This window comes from Ornithorhynchus anatinus, chromosome 12 (assembly GCF_004115215.2).
Source record: "Ornithorhynchus anatinus isolate Pmale09 chromosome 12, mOrnAna1.pri.v4, whole genome shotgun sequence".
Lineage (NCBI taxonomy): Eukaryota > Metazoa > Chordata > Mammalia > Monotremata > Ornithorhynchidae > Ornithorhynchus > Ornithorhynchus anatinus.
Window position 1 is genome coordinate 40,553,837 of NC_041739.1, and position 21,318 is coordinate 40,575,154.

Sequence of the window (21,318 nt, forward strand, 5' to 3'; positions counted from 1 at the left end):
GGGAAGCAGCGTGGCTCAGTGGAAAGAGCATGGGCTTTGGAGTCAGGGCTCATGAGTTCGAATCCCAGCTCTGCCACTTGTCAGTTGTGTGACTGTGGGCAAGTCACTTCACTTCTCTGGGCCGCAGTTACCTCATCCGTAAAATGGGGATGAAGACTGTGAGCCCCACGTGGGACAACCTGATTCCCCTATGTCTACCCCAGCGCTTAGAACAGTGCTCGGCACATAGTAAGCGCTTAACAGATACCAACATTATTATTATTATTAGTGGTGGTATTTCTCGCAGTAAGGCCTGAGCAGGCGGCGGGCCGGGAAGGGGCAGGGGCGCGCTCCGGGCGGCAGGGGGCGCTGACGGGGCGGGGCCACGCGGGCGGCGCGAGGAGCGAAGAGGGGAAGGGGCCACGCGGGCGGCGCGAGGAACGAAGAGGGGAAGGGGCCACGCGGGCGGCGCGAGGAGCGAAGAGGAGGGGGAGGGGCCACGCGGGCGGCGCGCGGAAGGGAGGAGCGGGGGGGGGGGGTGGGAGGGAGTGGAGGGGCCACGCGGGCGGTGCGAGGAGCGAGGAGGGGGGAAGGGCCACGCGGGCGGCACGCGGAGAAGGGGGCGGGGTCACGCGGGCGGCGGGGGGTGAAGGGGGCGGGGCCACACGTGCGGCGCGCGGGAGGGGGACGGACCAGGCGGGCGGCGCAAGTGGAGGGGGCGGGGCCGGGCGGGCGGCGCGCGGCGGCGGGAGGGGCGGGGGCAGGAGGAGGAGGAGGAGGAGGGGGGGGGGGGGCGGCGATGCGAGCGCTGCTGTTGCGGGCTCGGGGCTTGTGGCGGCGCCCCCCGCCGCCCTCCCGCCCCGCCATGGCCCTCTACCGCACCGAGCCCAGGGGCCGCCCCCGCTCGCCGCACTACCGCCTCTACTTCAGTAAGTAACCGCCGCCCCCTCCCCCCCCAGCTCCCCCTCCCCCCTCTTTCTCTCTCTCTGTCAGTCATTCGATCGCATTGACTGAGCGCTTCCGGTGGGCAGAGCCCTGGACTAAGCGCTTGGGGCAACGGATGGAGACGATCCCTGCCCAGCAACGGCCTCACGCTCTCGCCCGCCCCCTCCCCCCCCGCTCCCCTTCCTCGTCTCCGCTCCCTTCGCCCCGCGACGACCCCGGGCCCACGTGACCGCGCCCCGGGGCCCCCGCGCACGTTACCGGGGCCCAGGCCCCGCCCCCCCGCACGTGATCACTTTCCCGGGCCCCGCCCCCCACGCGCGTGACCCCTGTCCAGGGCCCCGCCCCTGACACACGTGATCACTCTCCAGGGCCCCGCCCTTCTCACGTGACCCCTCTCCAGGGTCCCGCCCCCTGCGCGCGTGATTACTTTCCCGGGCCCCGCCCTCTGCACACGTGACCCCTTTCCATGGCCCCGCCCCCTGCGCACGTGACCCCTCTCCAGGGCCCCGCCCCTGCGCACGTGACCACTTCCTGGGTCCCGCCCCCTGCGCACGTGATTACCCCCCCCTTTGCGCGTGACCACTGGGACCTGGGTCCCGCCCCCTTTGCGCGTGACCATTCTCCAGGGCCCCGCCCCCTGCGCACGTGATCCCTTTCCAGGCCCCGCCTCCACACCGCCTGTGCACGTGACCACTGTCCAGGGCCCCGCCCCCCGCGCACGTGATTCATTCATTCAACCGTATTTGTTGAGCGCTTACTATATGCAGAGCACTGTCCTAAGCGCTCGGAATGGACACTTGGGCAAGAGAAAATGATGATAATGTTGCTATTTGTTAAGTGCTTACAATGTTCTAAGCGCTGGGGGAGATAGAGGGTCATCAGGTTGTCCCACGTGGGGCTCACAGTCTTCATCCCCATTTTACAGATGAGGTCACTGAGGCACAGAGAGGTGAAGTGACTTGCCCGCAGTCACACAGCTGACGAGCGGCAGAGCCAGGATTCGAACCCATGGAAGTCAGAAGGACCTGGATTCTGATTCCGGCTCTGCCATTTGTCTGCTCTGTAGCCTTGGGCGAGTCGCTTGACTTCTCCGAGCCTCGCTTCCCTCAACCGTAAATCTGTAAAACTGTTCATCTGGGAGCCTCGTGTGGGTAATGGACCGTGTTCGACCTCACTAATAATAATAATGTTGGCGTTTGTTAAGCGCTTACTCTGTGCAGAGCACCGTTCGAAGCGCTGGGGGAGATACAGGGTCATCAGGTTGTCCCACGTGAGGCTCACGGTTAATCCCCATTTGACAGATGAGGGAACCGAAGCACAGAGAAGTGAAGTGACTTGCCCACAGTCGCACAGCTGACAGGCGGCAGAGCCGGGATTCGAACCCATGACCTCGGACTCCCAAGCCCGGCCTCTTAAGTGACTTGGGAAGTGACTTGCCCAAAGCCACACAGCTGACGGTTGGCAGAGTCGGGATAGAGACCATCCCCGCTCAACGGCGGGCTCCCAGGCTAAAGGGGGGAGATGGACGGCAAAACGAAACGGAACAAAACCGAAACGAGACGACATCATCGAGAGAAATAGAATCGAGGAGATGGGCACCTCGTTACCGAAATAAATAGAGTCACAAATAATATAGACAAATGAGCACAGTGCTGAGGGGAAGGGGGAAGAGCAGAGGGTGGAGAGGACGGGAAACACGGACTTGGGAGTCAGAGGTCATGGGTTCTAATCTACCTCTACCTGTCTCCTTGCTCTGTTGTGTGTCTCCCTCTTCTAGCCCGTCGTTGGCTAGAGATTGTCTCGCTCTGTTGCCGAATTGTACTTTCCCAGCGCTCGGTACGGTGTTCCGCACCCAGTAAGTGCTCGATAAATACGACCGACCGGATGAATAATCCCGGCTCCCCCACTTATCAGCTGTGTGACTTTGGGCCGGTCACTCAGCTTCTCCGTGCCTCAGTTCCCTCATCTGGAAAACGGGGATGAAGACTGTGAGCCCCACATGAGACAGCCTGAATCCATTGCGTCTGTCCCAGCGCTTAGGACGGTGCTTTGCACAGAGTGAACGCTTAACAAATACCACCGTTGTTATTCCCTGCCTAAAGGAGACTGTCCAGTGGATGGGGACAGTCGAGCAGCACGATGCTGCATAGAGGACGCTCGGGGGAGTCTGCGCTAGAGTCGGCTGGGAGAATAAAGATAACACCCGGTTAGGCACATGGAATACCCAAGCATAGATGGGAGTCAGAGGTCCCGGGTTCTAATCCCGGCTCCGCCGCTTATCAGCTGTGTGACTTTGGGCAAGTGGCTCAACTTCTCTGTGCCTCAGGTACCTCGTCTGGAAAATGGGGATGAAGACTGGGAGCCTCAAGTAGGACAACCCGATTACCTTGTATCAACCCCAGCGCTTAGAACAGGGCTCTGCGCATAGTAAGCGCTTGATAAATACCAACATTATTAGTATTATTAGAACAGGGCTTGGCACATAGTAAGCACTCAACAGATACCTTTATTATTATCAGGAGGGACATCTCGAAACACTGGACAAACATGAAACTCTTTCCTCCTTTTGGGAAAAGTGGGCCGAGTAGGTAGGAACGGCCGTGCTTTCATTTTACCCATTTTAAAGGGAAAAATGATTTAATGTAGCGTGGTGATTCGTCGGCAGAGTCTGGGATGGGCTGAGATGGAGTTGGGTTGCAGGGAGGAGTCGTCGAGGAGTCCGGAGCTGTGTACTCCTCCACGGCGGATAGTGCCACCCTCGAGTGTGCGTCTCCTCCGGCGTCCTCGGACCGCCCTCGCTTTCTCCCTTCGGCTTAAAAATGTGCTGCAGGGAGAGAAGCCCGAGGCTGTTTTTTTCTTTTGTTTTTTTAAGTGGAGCAGCGATTGTAGGAGTTTTTCTGAGAAGCATTTTAAGAAATAACGGCTAATGATAACGATTAGGACGACGGTGTCCGTTCAGCACTTAAAATCGAGAGTAGACACGATACACGGAGGTCAGACACAGAGTCTTTATCTCCTGGGGCTTTTAGTCCGAGGGTCCAGGAGAAACCGCGTAGGGTTTCCGAAAGAATAGAGCAGTAGGAAACAAGAAATTCTGGAGGCGGCTTCGTTCTGGAGGGTTTGCCCATTAATCAGATGCCTAGAACGGGAAACTATATGTTTTTTTATTTTACCAGTGAACCGCATTTCAGCCTTTTTGAAAGAGTGGCAGGTTCAAGTTTAAACTCAGAAAATGCTGCATTTTCTTGGGCTGTTCTCATATATTTCTCCGGCTTTCCCTCCGATCTTGTCGTGCGATCGTTCGGAGAGATTTCCAGCCTCAGGTATGTCCTCCGGTCTCACGAATGGTAAGGAATGTGGTGACAGTCTCCCGTCTTTTCCCTTGGCAGTTGTCAGAGGCTCAGTCACTTGTACTTACGGAGCGCTTACTGTGGGTAGAGTTAGGATAAGTATAATGTAACAGAGTTGGTAGACATGTGCCCTGTCTTCAAGGAGTCCACAGTCCACCGGGGGTAGGCAGACATGGATATTCCCCCCCGTCCCGCCGTCGACCCCCGGCCCACGTCCTGCCTCCTCACCTCCGCCCAACTAACTCTCTTCCCCTCTTCGAAGCCCTATAGAGCGCTCACTTCCTCCAGGAGGCCTTCCCAGATTGAGCCCTCCCTTTCCCCCGGCCCCTCCTCCCCTCCCCATTCCCCCTACTCCCTCCCTCTGCTCTACCCCCTTCCTCTCCCCGCGGCACTTGCGTGTATTTGTGTATATTATTTATTACTCTATTAATGACGTGTATATATCTGTGATTCTCTTGATCTATTTTGATGGTATTGATGCCTGACTACTTGTTTTGTTTTGCTGTCTCTCTCCCCCGTTTAGACTGTGAGCCCGTCGTTGGGCAGGGATCGTCTCTACCCGTTGACGAATTGTCCGTTCCAAGAGCTTAGTACAGTGCTGTGCGCACAGTAAGCACTCAATAAATACAAATGAATGAGTGAATGAATATAAATAAATAAATTATTTGTATAAGCATAAGTGCTGTGGGACTGAGGGAGGGGTAAATAAAGGATACAAATCCAAGAGCGAGGGCAGCGAAGAAGAAGAGGAAGAATTCTGGTATTTTTAAGCCCTTAATTTGTGCCGGGCACTGTATTAAGCACTCAAATCCCGACTCTGCCCCTTGTCAGCTGTGTGACTGGGCAAATCACTTCACTTCTCTGGGCCTCAGTTCCCTCATCTGTAAAATGGGGATGAAGACTGTGAGCCTCACGTGGGACAACCTCATTCCCCTGTATCTACCCCAGCACTTAGAACAGTGCTCTGTATGTAGTAAGCGCTTAACAAATACCAACATTATTAATAATAACAATAATAATAATGTTGGTATTTGTTAAGCGCTTAGTACGTTCGAGGCACTGTACCTGATGCTGGGATAAATACAAGCTAATCGGTTCGGACACAGTCCCTATCGTTCATTCATTCAGTAGTATTTATTGAGCACTTACTTTGTGCAGAGCACTGTACTAAGCACTTGGAATGTACAATTCGGCAACAGAGACAATCCCTGCCCATTGACGGGCTCACAGTCGGGGGAGGGCTCACAGTCTCAATCCCCGTTTGACAGATGCGATAATTGAGGCCCAGAGAAGTGAAGTGACTTGTCCAAGGCCACACAGCAGATACGTGACGGAGCTGGGATTAGAACCCAGGACTTGCCGACTCCCAGTCCCCGGGTTCCATCCACCACGCCGTGTTGTGGGACTGAGGGAGGGGTGAATAAAGGATCCAATTCCAAAACCAAGGGCAAGGGAAATGCAGGAGGGAGTGGGAGAAGAGGAAATGAGAGCCTTGTAGGGGAAGGCCTCTTGGAGGAGGTGTTCCTTCAATTGGGGGGAGAGGGAGGTCAGCAAGGACCCTGCTGCTGGATAATCAAGGCAGGATAGGAAAAGTTCGTGGATTAACATGGATGGATAGTGTGGATCGGTGAGGAAAAGGTGAATTTTAGCCATGTTGTGAAAGTTGAACCAACGGGACTCGGTGACAGATTGAATATGTGGGTTGAATGAGAGCTGAGTCAAGGATAACACACCTAGATTAATAAGAATAATAATGTCATTTATTTAGTGCTTACTGAGTGTCAAGCACCGTTCTAAAACTGGAATAGATCCAAGCTAATGAGGTTGGACACAGTCGCTGTCCCACATGAGGCTCACAGTCTTAATCCCCGTTTTTCAGATGAGGTCACTGAGGCACAGGGAAGTTGTTTGACTTGCCCAAGGTCACAGAGCAGACAAGGGGCAGAGCCAGGTTTAGAAGCCAGGCTCTTCTGACTTGAGGGCCGCGCTCTATCCGCCGGGCCACACTCCTTCTCCGTTACGGGCTCGTGAGACGGAGGGAGGTGGTGCCGCCTACGGTGACGGGAAAGTCGGGGGGAGGACAGGGTTTGGGTGGGAAGATGAGGAGCTCCGTTTTGGTCAGGTTAAGGTTGAGGCGTCCGTCCTGAAGGCAGAAAGAAATGCAAGACTGCAAAGAGGAGAGAAATCGGGGCTGGAGATGTAGATTTGGGAATCACTGGCACAGAGTCGTTAGTTGCAACCGTGGGAGTGAATGAGTTCTCCAAGAGAGTGGGTGTAGATAGAGAAGAAAGGGGATCCGGAACTGAGCGGCGAGGGATTCCTACAGGTAGGAGGAGGGAGGCGGAGGAGGAGCCTGAAAAAGAGATGGAGAACGAGCGATCAGAGAGATGGGAGGAGAACCGGTGAAGTGAAGCCAAGGTCGGGTAATGTTTCGATCATTCATTCACTCAGTAGTATTTATTGAGCGCTTACTACGTGCAGAGCACCGTACTAAGCTTGTCTCCAGGAGAAGGAGCTGAAGGGCAGTGTTAAAGGAAGCCGAGAGGCCGAGATGGATTAGGACGGAGAAGGGGCCGTTGGATTTGGCAAGAAGGGGAGCACCGGGGACCTTTGAGAGGGCGGCTTCTGTGGAGCGAAGGGGACGGAAGCCAGATCGGGGGAGGGTGGAGGAGGGAACTGGAGACATCAGGTGTAGACAACTCACTCAAGGAGTTGGGAGAGGGATGGCAGGAGGGAGATGGGGCGATAACCGGAGGAGGCCGTGAGGTCGGGGGAGGGTTTTTGTAGGGTAGGGGAGAAGTGAACGCGTTTGAAAGCGGTGGGGAACGAGCCGTTGGAGATTCAACAGTTGTAGATGCAACAGTTGCAGATGCAACAGTGGTAGATGGTCGTCAGGGAGAGAGGAAGGGAGGGGTCGAGTGCTTTGATAAAGGTGTGAAGAGATGGGGTTGGAAGTGCGAGTGAAAGAGGTGGATTTTGAGGAGCGGCTGAAGATCTCTTGAGGTACCGCTGAGAAAGAGGGAAAGATGGGAAAGTCGAAGGGGTAGGAGAGCGGAGGGACTGGGGAGGAAGAGGGGAGACACTTGAGGGCTGTCGTGCCCGGCGGCTTCAGTTTTCTCAAAGTACGTGGCCGGGCCATCGATGGTGAGGGATTGAGTTGGGAAACGGGACGGGGGGACGAGGAGGCCGAGGAGGGAGTCGAACGTCCGAAACGAGTGGCGAGGGCAGTGGTCGTTGGAGGCGTTAAAGCCGGAGAAATAATGTTGCTGGGCAGAGGAGAGAGAAGAGTTAAAGCGGGCGAGGATGAGCTTGAGGTGCACGAGGTCGGCCCGATGGCCGGATTTCCGCCAGCAGAGCTCCGGGGCTTGGGCGCGTAGGCGGAGGAAGTGGACGGTGGAGGTGAGGCGGGGCTGAGGATTAGTCGTACAGATTGATGAAGGGATAGGATAAGCGTGGGGTCACGGAAATGTTGTAGCTGTATGTGTGACCAAAGCATTCCAAGTCCCAGCCCAGATCCTCCTCTGGCAGAGCAATCGGTAACCCAGTGGCCTTGTTCTTGGCCGGCAATTTAGGGATTTTCATTATTTAGATTAAAAACGGATGTAACCTTTTGAGAAATTAAGTCAGGGGACCCGGGTTCTAGTCCTGCCGGGTGACCTCGGGCAAGTTACTTAACTTTTTGGTGCCGCAGTTCTGTCATCGGCATAATGGGGGTTCATTAGCTGGTCTCCCACCCAGTTAGACTGTCAGCCCCGTGGGAGATGTGATCATTTTGTATTTAATAATAATAGTTATGGTATTTGTTAAGCGCTTGCTATGTGCAAAGCACCGTTCTAAGCACTGGGATTGATTCAGGGTAATCAGGTCGTCACAGTCTTCATCCCCATTTTCCAGATGAGGTCGCTGAGGCACCGAGAAGTTAAGCGACTTGCCCAAAGTCGCACAGCTGCCAAGTGGCGGAGCCGGGATTAGAACCCATGACCTCTGACTCCCAAGCCCGGGCTCTTTCCGCTAAGCCACGCTACTTCTCGTATCCTAGCACGTCGGGCAGTGCTTGGCACAAAGTAAACGCTTAACGAAAACCGCGATTATGAATTCTGCCCTTTTTTTTTTTTAGAGAACGATCCAGTCCATTGCCTCCTAATAATAGTAGTAAAAGCCTGGTATTTGTTAAGCGCTTACTGTGTGCCGAGCACTGTTCTAAGCGTCGGGTAGAGGCAGAGTACCCTCCTGTCATCCGAATATATAGTCCAAATCAGAATTTTCCTGTCGTTTTAGTGACTGCTAAAGTTATTGTAATGTTCTGTTCGAGTGAGGGCATTCCACTTTCCATTTCATTCATCTTTTTTAGATGGCTTTACGACTCTGCAATCTTCCCACTGTAAATGCTTCCTGCTATTGGAGGAGGAAAATGAATCCAACATTTGTGTCTACTGATTTAGGTTTCTAGATTTCAGAGAGGTTTGCTTGATCAAAATGGAAGAAATAGGTAAATTCATGAATTGGGAGTTTTAATTCTGGGCGGATGCTACTATCCTCTGGGATTCTGAGAAGATGACTTTACGTCTCTGTGCCTCAGTTTCTCTCTCAGTGAAATGAGAATAGAATGGTAGATCTCAGCCGTAATTGCCCCAAAACCAAGTTGAGGTTTTTTTTTCCTCATCCTCCTTGATCTGGAAAATAAAAGTTTGCTGTAAAAGCGGGGTAGGTATTTCTGTACCCTCTCAACTACTTGCTCAGTGACCTTGAACAAGTCGCTTCTCTGTGCCTTAGTGTTCCTCACCTGTCAGGTGGAGATTAAATACCCGTCATCCCCTCTTACTTCGACTGTGAGCCGGGGCAGGGGCTGTCCTATGTCCAGCGTGATTAACTTGTTAAGAGAAGCAGCGCGGCTTAGTGGAAAGAGCCCGAGCCAGACGGAGGGAGACGGAGGTCGTGGGTTCTAATCCCCGCTCTGCCACTTGGCAGCTGTGTGACTCTGGGCGAGTTGCTTCACTTCTCTGTGTCTCAGTGACCTCATCTGGAAATGGGGATTAAGACTGTGAGCCCCACTTGGGCCAACCTGATGACCTTGTATCTATCCCAGCGCTTAGAACGGTGTTTAACAGACACCAGAAAAACAAATATCCTGCACCGAGGGAAGAGTGCCATCATGGAGACCTAAAAAAACCCCCACAGCACTAAAATTTCATAGGTTGTGAACCTCAGTGAAGGGCAGCGTCTGGGACTTATTCTGACTTGTGTATGCTTCTCCCAGCACTTTTTACAATTCCCCGCCATAGTAAATGTTATGATCACTGCTATTTCTAAGCCCCAGATTGCGTCCTGTGCAGATTTTAGAATTAGAACCCTACTACAGAGGCTTGGACCTGCCCAGCAGCCAAACGGGAAATCCATGGCCCGTGATTTTAAATTCAGCCCGGCTTACAACCTGTGTTTTCACTTGGAGAGACCAGCTTGAGTGTGGGAGTGATTAAAATCACTTAAGAATCGGGAGGCCCAGGGGTAGATTCAGTTGCTCTGGAAGAAAATTTCTTGTCCTTTACTCCCTCCTCTTCTTTTCCTTTATTGAAATGGCTGCGAAGGGCTAGGGAATATGAGGGAGGCTTTCGGAGGTCAGAGTAGAGGCGTTTTTTGAGCACTTGTTGTGTCCAGAACACTTTACAAATGTCTGGGAGAGTACAATACGGTCGCCTCAGTAGCCCTGATCCTTGCCCACAAAAAGCAGCAGCCCGGCCTAGTGGAAAGACCGAGGGCCTGGGAGTCAGAGGGCTCGGGTTCTAATCCCAGCCCTGTCGCTTGTCTGCTGTGTGGCCTTGGGCGAGCCACTTAACATCTCTGTGCTTCCGTCACCTCATTTGTAAAATGAGGATTAAGATCGTGAACCCAATATGAAAGAGAGACTAAGTCCGACCTGATTATCTTGTATTTACCCCCGTGTTTAGTAGAGTGCATGGCAAAAAGCTATTGACACATGCCTTTTTTTTTTTTAAAAGAAACTGTCCAAAGGGAGAGACAGACATTAAAATAAATTACAAATAAGGGGAGCAATAATAGTAGTATTTGTCAAGCGCTTACTATGTGCCAGGAACTGTACTAAACGCTGGAATGGGAGGGTGCACTCAACACCACCCTCTCCGCAAACCTCCTCCGCCCTCTCCCTCCGCCGGTCTTTTACCACTAACCCGCAACCCTGGATCGCTTCCACGGTCGGCTTCCTCCGCTCCCGTGCTCTTATCTGCTTCAATTTGGCCCTCTCCGCTGCCCGACAACAATGCTCTCCTTCATAATTCGCTCCCATACCCGCTGCCCCCACCAGCTGTTCCAGACATTTAACTCCCTTCTCAAACCTCCCGTCCCCCCCCGCCCCCGCCGTCTCTTTCCCCTAATGACCCGGCCACATACTTCCATCAACAAAATTGAACCATCAGGCGCGATCGCCCTAAGATCACCCCCGCTCCTCTCCAGTGCCCTCCTCTTCTTATATTCCCTGCAGTAAGTCAAGATGAAATCTCTCGCCGCCTCTCTAAGTCTACTCCCTCCACCTGCGCTTCCGACCCGACCCTTCATACCTTTTTAAAACACTCGCCCCCTCCCTCCGCCCCTCCCTGACTGCCATCTTGGACCGTTCGCTTTCCGACGGCTTCTTCCCCGTTGCTTTCGAACATGCCGTGTCTCCCTTATCGTAAAAAAAACCCCTCCCTTGACCCCGTGACTCCCTCTAGTTATTGCCCTATCTCCCTCCCTCCCCCCATTTCTCTCCAAACTTCTCGAGAGAGTTGTTCACCCTCGCCGTCTCCATGTCCTCTCCTAGATTCCCTCCGACCCGGCCTCCGCCCCCTTCACTCCACAGAAACAGCCCTCTCTAAGGTTACCGGTGACCTTCTTCTCACCAAATGTGAAGTCTCTACTCCATTCCGATCCTCCTAGGCCTCCCGGCCGCCTTCGGCACCGTAAACCCACCGCCCTTCTCCTTGTAACTCTGTCCAACCTCGGCTTCACCGACACCGTCCTCTCTCTGCTGCTCTCCTCCTCTCTCTCTGACCGCTCCTTCTCGGTCTCTTTCGCGGGCTCCTCCTCTGCCTCCCACCCTCTGACGGTGGGGGTCCCTCAAGCTTCAGTTTTAGGTCCCTTTCTGTTCTCCCTCTACATCCACTCCCTTGGAGAACTCATTTGCTCCCGTGGTTTCATCTCTATGCAGATGAGTCCTAAATCTACATCTCCAGCCCTGACCTCTCTCCTTCCCTGCAATCTCACCTTTCTTCCTGCCTTCAAGACATATCTACTTGGAGTCCCACCGATACCTCAGATTAAGCATGTCCCAGACTGCCCTCCTTATCTTCCCTCCCAAACCCTGTCCTTTTCCTGTCTTTCCCATCACAGTAGACATCACCACCATCCTCCCTACCTCACAGGCCAGTAACGTTGGCTTTATCCTCGACTTCTCTCTCCCATTCCACCCACATATTCGATCCGTCACCAAATCCCGTCACGACGTTGTTAAAATCCATCCTTTCCTCTCCATCCTAACTGCTCCCACGCCGATCTGAGCACTCATCCTATCCCGCCTTGACTACTGCATCCGCCTCCTCGCCGACCTCCCGGCCTCCTGTCTCTCCCCACTCCAGTCCTGCTACTTCATTCTGCTACACGGATCATTTATCGACTGAAACGTTCAGTTCATGTCTTCCCACTCCTCAAGAACCTCCAGCTGCTGCCCACCCACCTCTGCGTCAAACAGAAACTCCTCACCATCGGCATTAAAGCGGTCAGTCGGCTCACCCCATCCTACCTCACCTCACCGATTTCCTACCTCAGCCCATCCTGCACGTGCTCGTCCCGTGCCAGCGTACTCACTGTGCCCCGATCGCGTCCATCTCGTCGCCGACCCCTTTCCCACATTCTCCCCCTCGCCTGGAACTCCCTCCCCTCTCCGAATATACCAGACCACCGCTCTCTCCGCCTGCAGAGTCTTATTAAGGTCACATCTCCAAGAGGCCTTCCCTGATTAATCTTATTTTCCCTGGCTTGCTCTCCCTTCTGCGTCATCGGCGCACTTCTATCTGTGACCTTTGGACATCTGATATTCACCCTACTCCCCAGCCCCGTAGCCCTTATATACATCTCTTTACATTTTCTATTATAAATTATTTATTCATAGTAACGTCCGCCTCCCCCTCTACGCTGTAAGCTCGGGCAAGGAACGTGACGGCTAATTCTGTTGTATTATACTCTCCCAAGCGCTCGGTACAGTGCTCTGCACATACTAAGCGCTCAATAAATATGATTGAATGCATGGATGTGTACACAAGAGCTTTGGTGGCTGGAGGTGGGGGTGAATATTAAGCGTTTAAGGGGTACAGATCCAAGTTCGGAGGTGATGCCCAGGAGAGGTGAGTAAGGGAAATGAGGGTTCAGCCAGGGAAGACGTCGTGTCGGATAAGAAGGGAGAGGAAATTCCAGGTCGCAGGGAGGACGTGGGCCAGGGGTCGGCAGCGACCTAGAGGCGATCGAGGTGCAGAGGGTAGGTTAGCGTTAGAGGAGCGAAGTGTGCGGGCCGAATTGGAGCGGGAGAGCAGCAACATGACCTTCCGTCCTCCCGCTGGCTCCTCCGCTCCTGTTCCCTTCTCAGGAATGATCCCAATTATCCCCCCACCCTCAGCCTCTCTCCTTCCCCTCCCTCAACCTCCCCCGCTTGCTCCGGTTGCCTGCCTGATCTGACGCTTTTGTTATCAGTAATACCTGGAGCAAATAAATCTACCCTCTGGCGTGCAGTGCAGGAGGAGAGGAGGGAGGGAATGGAGGCGAAGACAAAGTTCCCTGTTCCGAAATCCATAGCCTTAAGACGTACGTTTTTTGTCTTTGGGTTAGCCTACTTAGAAGAGTAAACCGAGAAGTTAATTCAGAGCGACAGTCAGGCCGAAAATACAGCCAGCCTCAGAATATTTCCAAATTAAAAGTTTTCACTGTAAAATTGTGCACTCGGCGATCGCCGATGGACGCGTCGGTGTAGCTCAATATGGTAGAAGGGCATTCTACCATATTATCTGTCCCGTAACAAACGAGCGCCCTAGCAAAGTAGTTAGACTGAAGACTTGGCCCACCTTTTCAACCAAAAAGAGGTAACTTTTGGGGTTATTTGAAAGGTGTTTCAAGGGTTGTGTTTTGACTCGGGTGGTGAGCGGGGGAAGGAGAGAGGTAGAGTGATTTGCTGGTCTTTCATCGTGTAATCATAAGGGTGCATCCTCCATCTTTTCATTTGGAGTTGGGGAAGAAGCTGTGACCCCTAAGGCTTGGCGACCTGCCTAATGGCAGCAAAGCGAAACTGAATCATTTGGGATCAATTGAAGAGTTCCACCCACCTCGTCTCCTGAATAATCCCAATTGCATAAACATGACCCGGGACTGTGTGGGACAGTTTTCCAACTCGGTTTTATAAACATTTTTTCACTTTTTGTATGTAAAGACAGAGGGGCCAGGCAAAAGACTTCAGAAACCCAGAAAGGAATCATTAGCCTCATATAAATTGGGATACGTTGTCGGTATTTACGTTAATGTTCAAAAGCCTTACTTGGAGGGAAGATGTTGCCAAGCCCTGTGCATTTCATTAAGACATTTTGCATCACTCTTGATGATAGGATGATATATTACACTGGCTTACTTTCGCTTGTTTTTGTTCTTGCAGAGAATTCAGAGGGTCACTACATTTCTCCTTTTCATGATATTCCTTTGTTGGCTGAATCGGAAGAGGTATCGTTTATCGGTCTGGTTCATTTTCGGTGGAGAGGGAATGAGGGGAGGGGGCCGCTTAAAGACAAACGCACTCCGGGTAGCCCACCCCAGAGCTCCGGGGGGGGGGGGGGGGGAAGAAGCCAGGGAAAGGGGAAGTGGGTGGAAGAGGCAAGATGAATGAAGAGCAAGAGGAGTCAGAGCGGGTGAGGGGCTGGAGGGCCTACATTTTGGTAGAAGAGTGGGAGCGGTAGGGGGAAGGGGTTCTGTGATGGATGGGAGGGAGAACCTTACGGGGGAAAGGTTCGAAGGGGAATGGCTAGAGCCCGGGCCTGGGAATCAGAAGGTCATGGCTTCCAACCCCGGATCCGCCACCCGTCTGCTGCGAGACTTTGGTCAAGTCACTTCACGTCCCCAGGCCTCAGTGACCTCATCCGTAAAATGGGGATGAAGGCCGTGAGCCCCAAATGGGACAAGAGCCTCTATCTGACCCGATTACCTTGTATCTACACCAGGGCTCAGAACAGTACTCGGCACGTAGTAAGTGCTTAACAAATGCCATCATTATTATTATTGTTATTATTATTATTAATAAATGTTAGGGAGAGGAGAAGGGGATTTAAGGGAGTGAGGAAGAAGAAACTGTCTTTGTAGAAGGTGTGAGGGTCGTTGGGAAATTAAGGGTCCAGTAATAATAATGTTGGTATTTGTTAAACGCTATGTGCGGAGCACTTCTCTAAGCGCTGGGGGAGATACAGGGTAATCAGATTGTCCCATGTGAGGCTCACAGTTAATCCCCATTTTGCAGATGGGGGAACTGAGGCACGGAGAAGTGAAGTGACTCGCACTGTTTGAGCAATGGGAACCATTTGGATGGAGGGTGTAGGGCCCATTCACGTAGGGCCAGTAGGGATGCTCAGTAGAGCCGGGGGGCGAGGGGCAGGATTGAGTTGGGGATCATTTTGGAGTGGGGAACGGAACAGGTGAGAGGAAGGATTTATGAGGGATTGTATAACCCACGGAGAAAATCCTGACTGTCGGCTTAAAGGCTCTCCATCAGCTCTCTCCAAGGATACCACCGAGGTTGGGAAGCACTTGGGGGGGGGGGGGGGATTCGGACCGTTGGGAGGCGTGGGGTGAGATTGCGGTCGACGGGATCGGAGGCCGTCCGTAGGGACGGGGACTTGGCTGGATGAAAGCAACGGCACTAGGGACTGTATTAGGAATGGGAACCGTTTGGATGGAGGGTGTAGGGCCCATTCGTGTAGGGCCAGTAGGAATGCTCAGTAGAGCTGGGGGGTGGGGGGGGGGGGCAGGATTGAGTTAGGGATCATTGTGGAGTGGGGAGTGGAACAGGTGAGAGGAAGGATTTATGAGGGATTGTATAACCCAAGGAGAAGATCCTGACTATTGGCTTAAAGGCTCTCCATCAGCTTTCTGCAACCGACAGAGTGGTTCTCTTTCCAGTCCGCACCCTTCCTCCTCCCAGACTCTCTGTCCACTCTCTGCCCTCTTCTTCATGAGAATCCCCCTGCCGGGAGCTTTCCATATTTGCCAGGCCGCAGTTCTCCCGGTGTTCAAAGGCTTTCTAGAATCCCACCTCCTCCGGGAAGTTCTCTCTCCACCCCGAACGCCCCAAGTCATGTCGACCCAACCACCACCCTGAAGCTGTATCGGTCGGTGTTGGTATTGTTGAGCACCTCTGTGTGCAAAGCACTGGACTCAGCGCTTGGAAAAGCACAATACCGTAGAGATCCCTGACCGGGACGGACTAGCAGTCTAAAGGGGAAGCCAAACGTTAAAATAAATTACAGGTAGGGGAAATAGGAGAATATAAGGTTATTGCCTTCGCCGGTGGTTTCGAACGTTTCACTCCCTCCCTGGCCCGCTGCGCCCAATTTAACAATAATAATAATAATAATGTTGGTATTTGTTAAGCGCTCACTATGTGCAGGGCACTGTTCTAAGCGCTGGGATAGATACAGGGTATTCAGGTGGTCCCACGTGAGGCTCACAGTTAATCCCCATTTTACAGATGAGATAACTGAGGCACAGAGAAGTGAAGTGAGTTGCCCACAGTCACACAGCTGACAAGTGGCAGAGCCGGGATTCGAACTCATGACCTCTGACTCCCAGGCCCGTGCTCTTTCCACCGAGCCACGCTGCTTCAATTTCTTGCCCCTAAGCTCGGTACAGTGCTCCGCACGCAGTAAGCGCTCAATAAATACGGTCGAATGAATGGTTTATTGATAAAATTGAAAAGTCAGGCAAGATCTCCCGAAAATCTTCTCTTCCCCTCTCCAGCCCCTCCCGTCTTTCCCAGCAGTACCTCAAGAGTATCCCCCCCTCAAAATATATCCCCTCCGACGCCGCATCTGCACACCTTATCACAACACTCGCCCCCTCCCTGACTGCCATCTTCGACCGTTCATTCCCCGGTGGTTCCCCCCCGCTTTCAAACATGCTCATGTTTCTTTTTTCGTTAAAAAAAAAAAAAACCCCTCCCTCGACTTCATGGCTCCCTCCAGTTGTCGCCCCACCTCCCTCCTATCGTTCCTCTCCGTAAATGAGATGTCTCCACCGGCCGCGTCCACCTCCTCTCCTCCGGTTCTCTCTTTGAACCCCTTCCATCTGACTTCCTCCTGCTTCACTCCAAGGAAACTCCTCTCAAAGGTCACCGGTGATCTCCTTGCCAAACCCAAGGGCCTCTACTCCACCCTAAGCCTTCTCGACGTCTCAGGAGGCCTTCCCCGATCAGGCCCTCTTCTCCCCGGTTCACTCTCCCTTCTGCCTCGTCCATGCCCTTGGATCTGTGACCTTCGGACATTTGCTGCCCCTCAACTCCACCGCGCTTGTGTGCGTATCTCCGAATTGTGGATTAGAAATCATTGATATTAATGCCTGTCTCCCCCTCTAGACTAAAAGCCTGTTATGGGCAGGGGATTTTTTCAGCTAATTTTGTCGTAGACTCCCAAGCGCTCAGTACAGTGTTCTGCACGTAGTAAGTGCTCAGTAAATAAAATCGATTGACTGATGAACCACTCCCTTCCGGAAACGTTTTCTAACGTTGGTGTCGCTGACGGTGTTCTCTCGTGACTCTTCTCCTGTCACTCCGGCTGCTCGTCGTCGGTCTCTTTCGCAGGCTCCTCTTCTGACTCCCACCCCTTGACTGTGGGGGTCCCTCAAGGCTCAGTTCTGGGTCCCCTTCTATTCTCCGTCTACACCCACTCCCTTGGAGAACTCCTCTGCTCCTGTAGCATCAACTACCGTCTCCACAGAGGTGATTCCCAAATGTACAACTCCAGCCCAGCCTCTCTCCCTCTCTGCAGTCTCACATTTCCTTTGGCCTTCAGGAGCTCTCTACCCGGATGTCCCGCCGACACCCCAGGCGTATCCAAGACAGAACTCCTCATCTTCCTACCCAAACCCTATCCTCCCCGTGTCTTCCCCGTTACTCGTAGAAAGCATCGCCATCCTTTCTGTCGCGCGGGTCCGTAATGTTGGCATTATCCTCAACTCATCCCTCTCGTTCAGTCTGCCGCCAAATCCTGTGGTTCTAACGTCTCAACACTGGAAAAATCCACCCTTTCCTCTCCATCCGAACAGTTCCCACACTGATCCAGGCACTTGACTGTCCTGCCTTGACTATTCTCTCAGCCTCCTTTTCTGACCTCGCTGCCTCCTTTTTCTCCCCGCTGCAGCCCTTACTTCACTCTGCCGCCGGGACCATTTTTCTCCGAAACCGTTCGGTCCGTGTTTCTCCGCTTCTCAAGAACCTCCAGGGCTTGGCCATCCGTCCATCCATCAAACGGAAGCTCCTTATCGTTCGTTCAATCCCCTTGCCCCCTCCTACGTTGCCTTGTGGGTTTCCTACTACAACCCAGCACGTTCACTTGGCTCCTCCAACGCGGGCCGTCGCGCTGTACCTCGACCTGGTCCATCTCGCCACCGACCCCTTGCCCGTGTCCTGCCTCTGTCCTGGATCTCCCTTCCCCTTCGTGTCGGGCAGACCGATACCCTCCCGGTCCTCAGAGTCGTATTAAAATCACCTCTTCCAAGGGAGTGGTTCATCTCGTCCTCATTACCCCTCCTCTCTGCTTCGTTGTCCTTGAGCTACGATTTGCACCCTTCAGTCTCCCTACCTTCAGCCCCCCAGCGTTTATGTACAGATCCGGAATTTATTTTAACATCTGTCTCCCCTTCGATCTCTCTGTGGGCAGGGAACATGTCTACCCACTCTCTTATATGTACATAAATGGAGTGGGGCTTGAGTGAGTATCAGAGTGCTTCAGTCGATTGTATTTTTGGGTGCTTACCGTGTGCGGAGCACTGTCCTGAGCGCTTGGGAGAGTACAATACAACAGTAAACGGAGACATTCTCTGCCCACAGTGAGCTTACAGTCTAGAGCGGGAGACCGACATTAATATAAACAAATAAACGATGGATATGTACATAAGTGGGGCTGGGAGGGGGGTTGACTAAAGAAAGCAAGTCAGAGCGACGCACAAGGGACACAGTCGTGATTAGCATTCATGCTAGGGAGCAGTGTGGTCTAGTGGAAGGTGCGAGGGCCTGGAAGTCAGAGGACCTAGGTTTTAATTCCAGTCCCCCCCATGTGCCTGCTGTGTGACCTTGGGCGAGTCACATCTCTACGCCGCAGTTTCCTCGTCTGTAAGATGCGGCTTTAACACCCGCCTCCGAAGCCTACCCAGATGGGGTGAAGCTTACCCAGGTTGTGAGCCCGGGCACCGGGACTGTCCCCGACCTGATTATTTTGTATCTTCCCCACTGCTTAGAACAGAGTTTGATGCCCAGAAAGCACTCAACAGCGTGGCTCAGTGGAAAGAGCCCGGGCTTGGGAGACAGAGGGCATGGGTTCGGGTCCCGTCTCTTCCCCTTGTCAGCTGTGTGACTGTGGGCAAGTCACTTAACTTCTCTGTGCCTGTTACCTCATCTGGAAAATGGGGATTAAGACTGGAAGCCTCACGTGGGACAACCTGATTACCCTGTATCTACCCCAGCGCTTAGAACAGTGCTGTGCACATAGTAAGCGCTTGACAAATACCAACGTTATTATTAGTATTATTATTACTCAACAAATACCTTTATTGTTACTGTTGTTCTTATTATTACACTTTGGAGTATGGTGTGTAGGGAACGGATCTTCTCCTTCGAGCGCTGTTTTTCAATATTGGTTGAGTTCCGCGTTCCCGGGCAAGAGGGACTCGGTCTGAGACTGTGTGAATGGCAGGTTTTTCCCCCTCCATCCCACCCAGAATCCTAGTTTAATTCGAAGCCAGTCAGAAGGCCCTAGAGAGGAGTAGTAATCGCACCTCGGGAGAATTATCCAGCACGAGGAGCATCCGAGCACTTTCACGTCTTGTTAGTCACCCTCCCTGGAGTTTCATTGCGATAATGAAATGGCTGTTTTATGCGCAGTCACCGCGAACCTCCAGTCTTCCTCTCGGTCTGAGCAGAGGATCTGCTTACCGCATCTAAGTGTGGAGAGGAAAAAACTCAAAACCACACACTGGCGAGGGAGTGGACTTTACTCGGCGTCCGTCTCACTTGAATGTCGCGTTCCCGGAGAACGACGCTCCCAAGTAACACCGCCGGTCTACGCGTTTACGTAGATCCGGTTACATTAGCGGGTCCTATTTCCATTTGCATTTCGATTTAACGATCCACTCGGGCAGTCTCGTCTATTGTTCCGTAGCGGTGCTGTATGTTTCCGTCTCGCCGGTATCCTCGTTTATAAATAGACTGGCCAATCTTACTTATTTTCTTTTCCCCCCTTCTTAGCAAAAGAACATTCCACCGAAGAGAGCCCGCATTGATGGAGATGAGGTAGGCAGTTGGATTTCTCTTGTTCCTGGGCGGCGCGGCTCGCCTCCGAAAGATTTGGTCCCCTAAACCAATTTATCGAAGTAGGTAGGAGGAAGCCATTTATTAAAGGGAAGGTCTTCGGTCCTGGGCAAGGCAGAGTCCCCTTCAAACGTGTCCTTATCGTGAAGCTTCCGGGGTGATTGACTGACTTGAAAATGAGATGCCAAACGACGCTTGTCACACCAGTCTTTGGTAGTGAACGCTTACTTTGTGCTCTAAATTAAACACTTAGGAGAGTTTGATAGAGTTCCCGCTAGGAACTCAAACGGTCTTTTCCGAGCAGATCGGAACCCGCCGCTCAGGTGAAGCATGGCATAGTGGCTGGCGCCCGGGCCTGGGAGTCAGAAGGTGCCGTGTTCAGATCCCGGCTCCGCCTGACGTTGGGTAGGTCCCTTGACTTCTCAGTGCCTCAGTTCCCTCATTTATAAAATGGAGATTGAGATTGTGAGCCCCATGCAGGACAGGGACTATGCCCAACCGGGTTTGCTCGTGTCATCCCGGCGCTCGGTACAGCGCCTGGCACATAGTAAGCGCTTAACAAATACCATGATTATTATTATTTGGCTGGCTCTGGTTGAAAACTGCACTTCCGGAGCTGTCCTGGGGCTGGAGTTAACTCATCTAAGCTCCCCCTCTAGACTGTAAACTCGTTGCGGGCAGGAACGTGTCTGCCAATTCTGTTGTATTGTACTCTCCCACGCGCTTTAGGTCAGTGTCTGCCCATGGTAGGCGCTCAGTAAATACCGTCGATTGATTGACCTCTCCAGGAAGTTTGCAGGGCTCCCGAGCGACTGTTATCCAGCCCTTTGCCCCCCACGTGTATCCCTGACTCTCTGCCTCACCCTCCACCTGCCTTCCGTCTTCTTTTCTCTCTCTCTGTTGAGTCTCATCGAGTCCTGGAGAGTTCATAATTCAACGTGTTCTTAAGATTACGTCCTAAAACTGGCATAGAAATAATAGATTGGGGCCTTGCACATTTCAGTGGGAAAGAAAGTGGAGGAGGGCTGAGAAATCATTCTTTAAGTCGGAAAGACTGGAAGAACTGGGCAAGTTAAAGAATCGGCAGTATTTATGGAGCCCTTACTTTATGGAGAGCACTGCGTTAAGCACTAGGGAGACTACAGCACGGTTGGTAATAGTAATAATAAGCACTGTTAAACACTATTAATACTAATAAGCCAATAGACACTTGAATAATGTTTAACAAGAGTGGGATTCAAGCCAGCACAAGGTAGAGACCTATCCGAGTACTGGAAAAAACTCCGCGACTTTTGGAGATGAATCGTTCTCATAAAGTGATCATTTGGTATCAGTCACTGGTATTTTTATCCCAAGCATTGTTCTAAGCACTAAGGTCATCAGGTTGTCCCACGTGGAGCTCCCAGTCTTCATCCCCATTTTCCAGATGAGGTCACTGAGGCCCAGAGA

General features: G+C 52.7%; 1 protein-coding gene across 2 annotated transcripts in view; it reads left to right on the top strand.

The window, feature by feature from the left end:
- The first annotated feature begins 799 nt into the window (after nucleotides 1–799).
- The window catches only part of PPA2 (inorganic pyrophosphatase 2), a 114,779-nt gene continuing 94,260 nt past the window's right edge, over nucleotides 800–21,318 (top strand). Inside the window, exons 1-3 of one of the 2 annotated variants that reach the window (XM_029076819.1) lie at nucleotides 800–908; nucleotides 13,960–14,024; nucleotides 19,807–19,851. In XM_029076819.1, the coding sequence (XP_028932652.1) occupies nucleotides 845–908; nucleotides 13,960–14,024; nucleotides 19,807–19,851 (174 nt within the window). In that variant the 5' untranslated portion in view covers nucleotides 800–844. The remainder of the gene's footprint in view (nucleotides 909–13,959; nucleotides 14,025–19,806; nucleotides 19,852–21,318) is intronic. The other variant, XM_029076820.1, reaches the window with a different exon arrangement.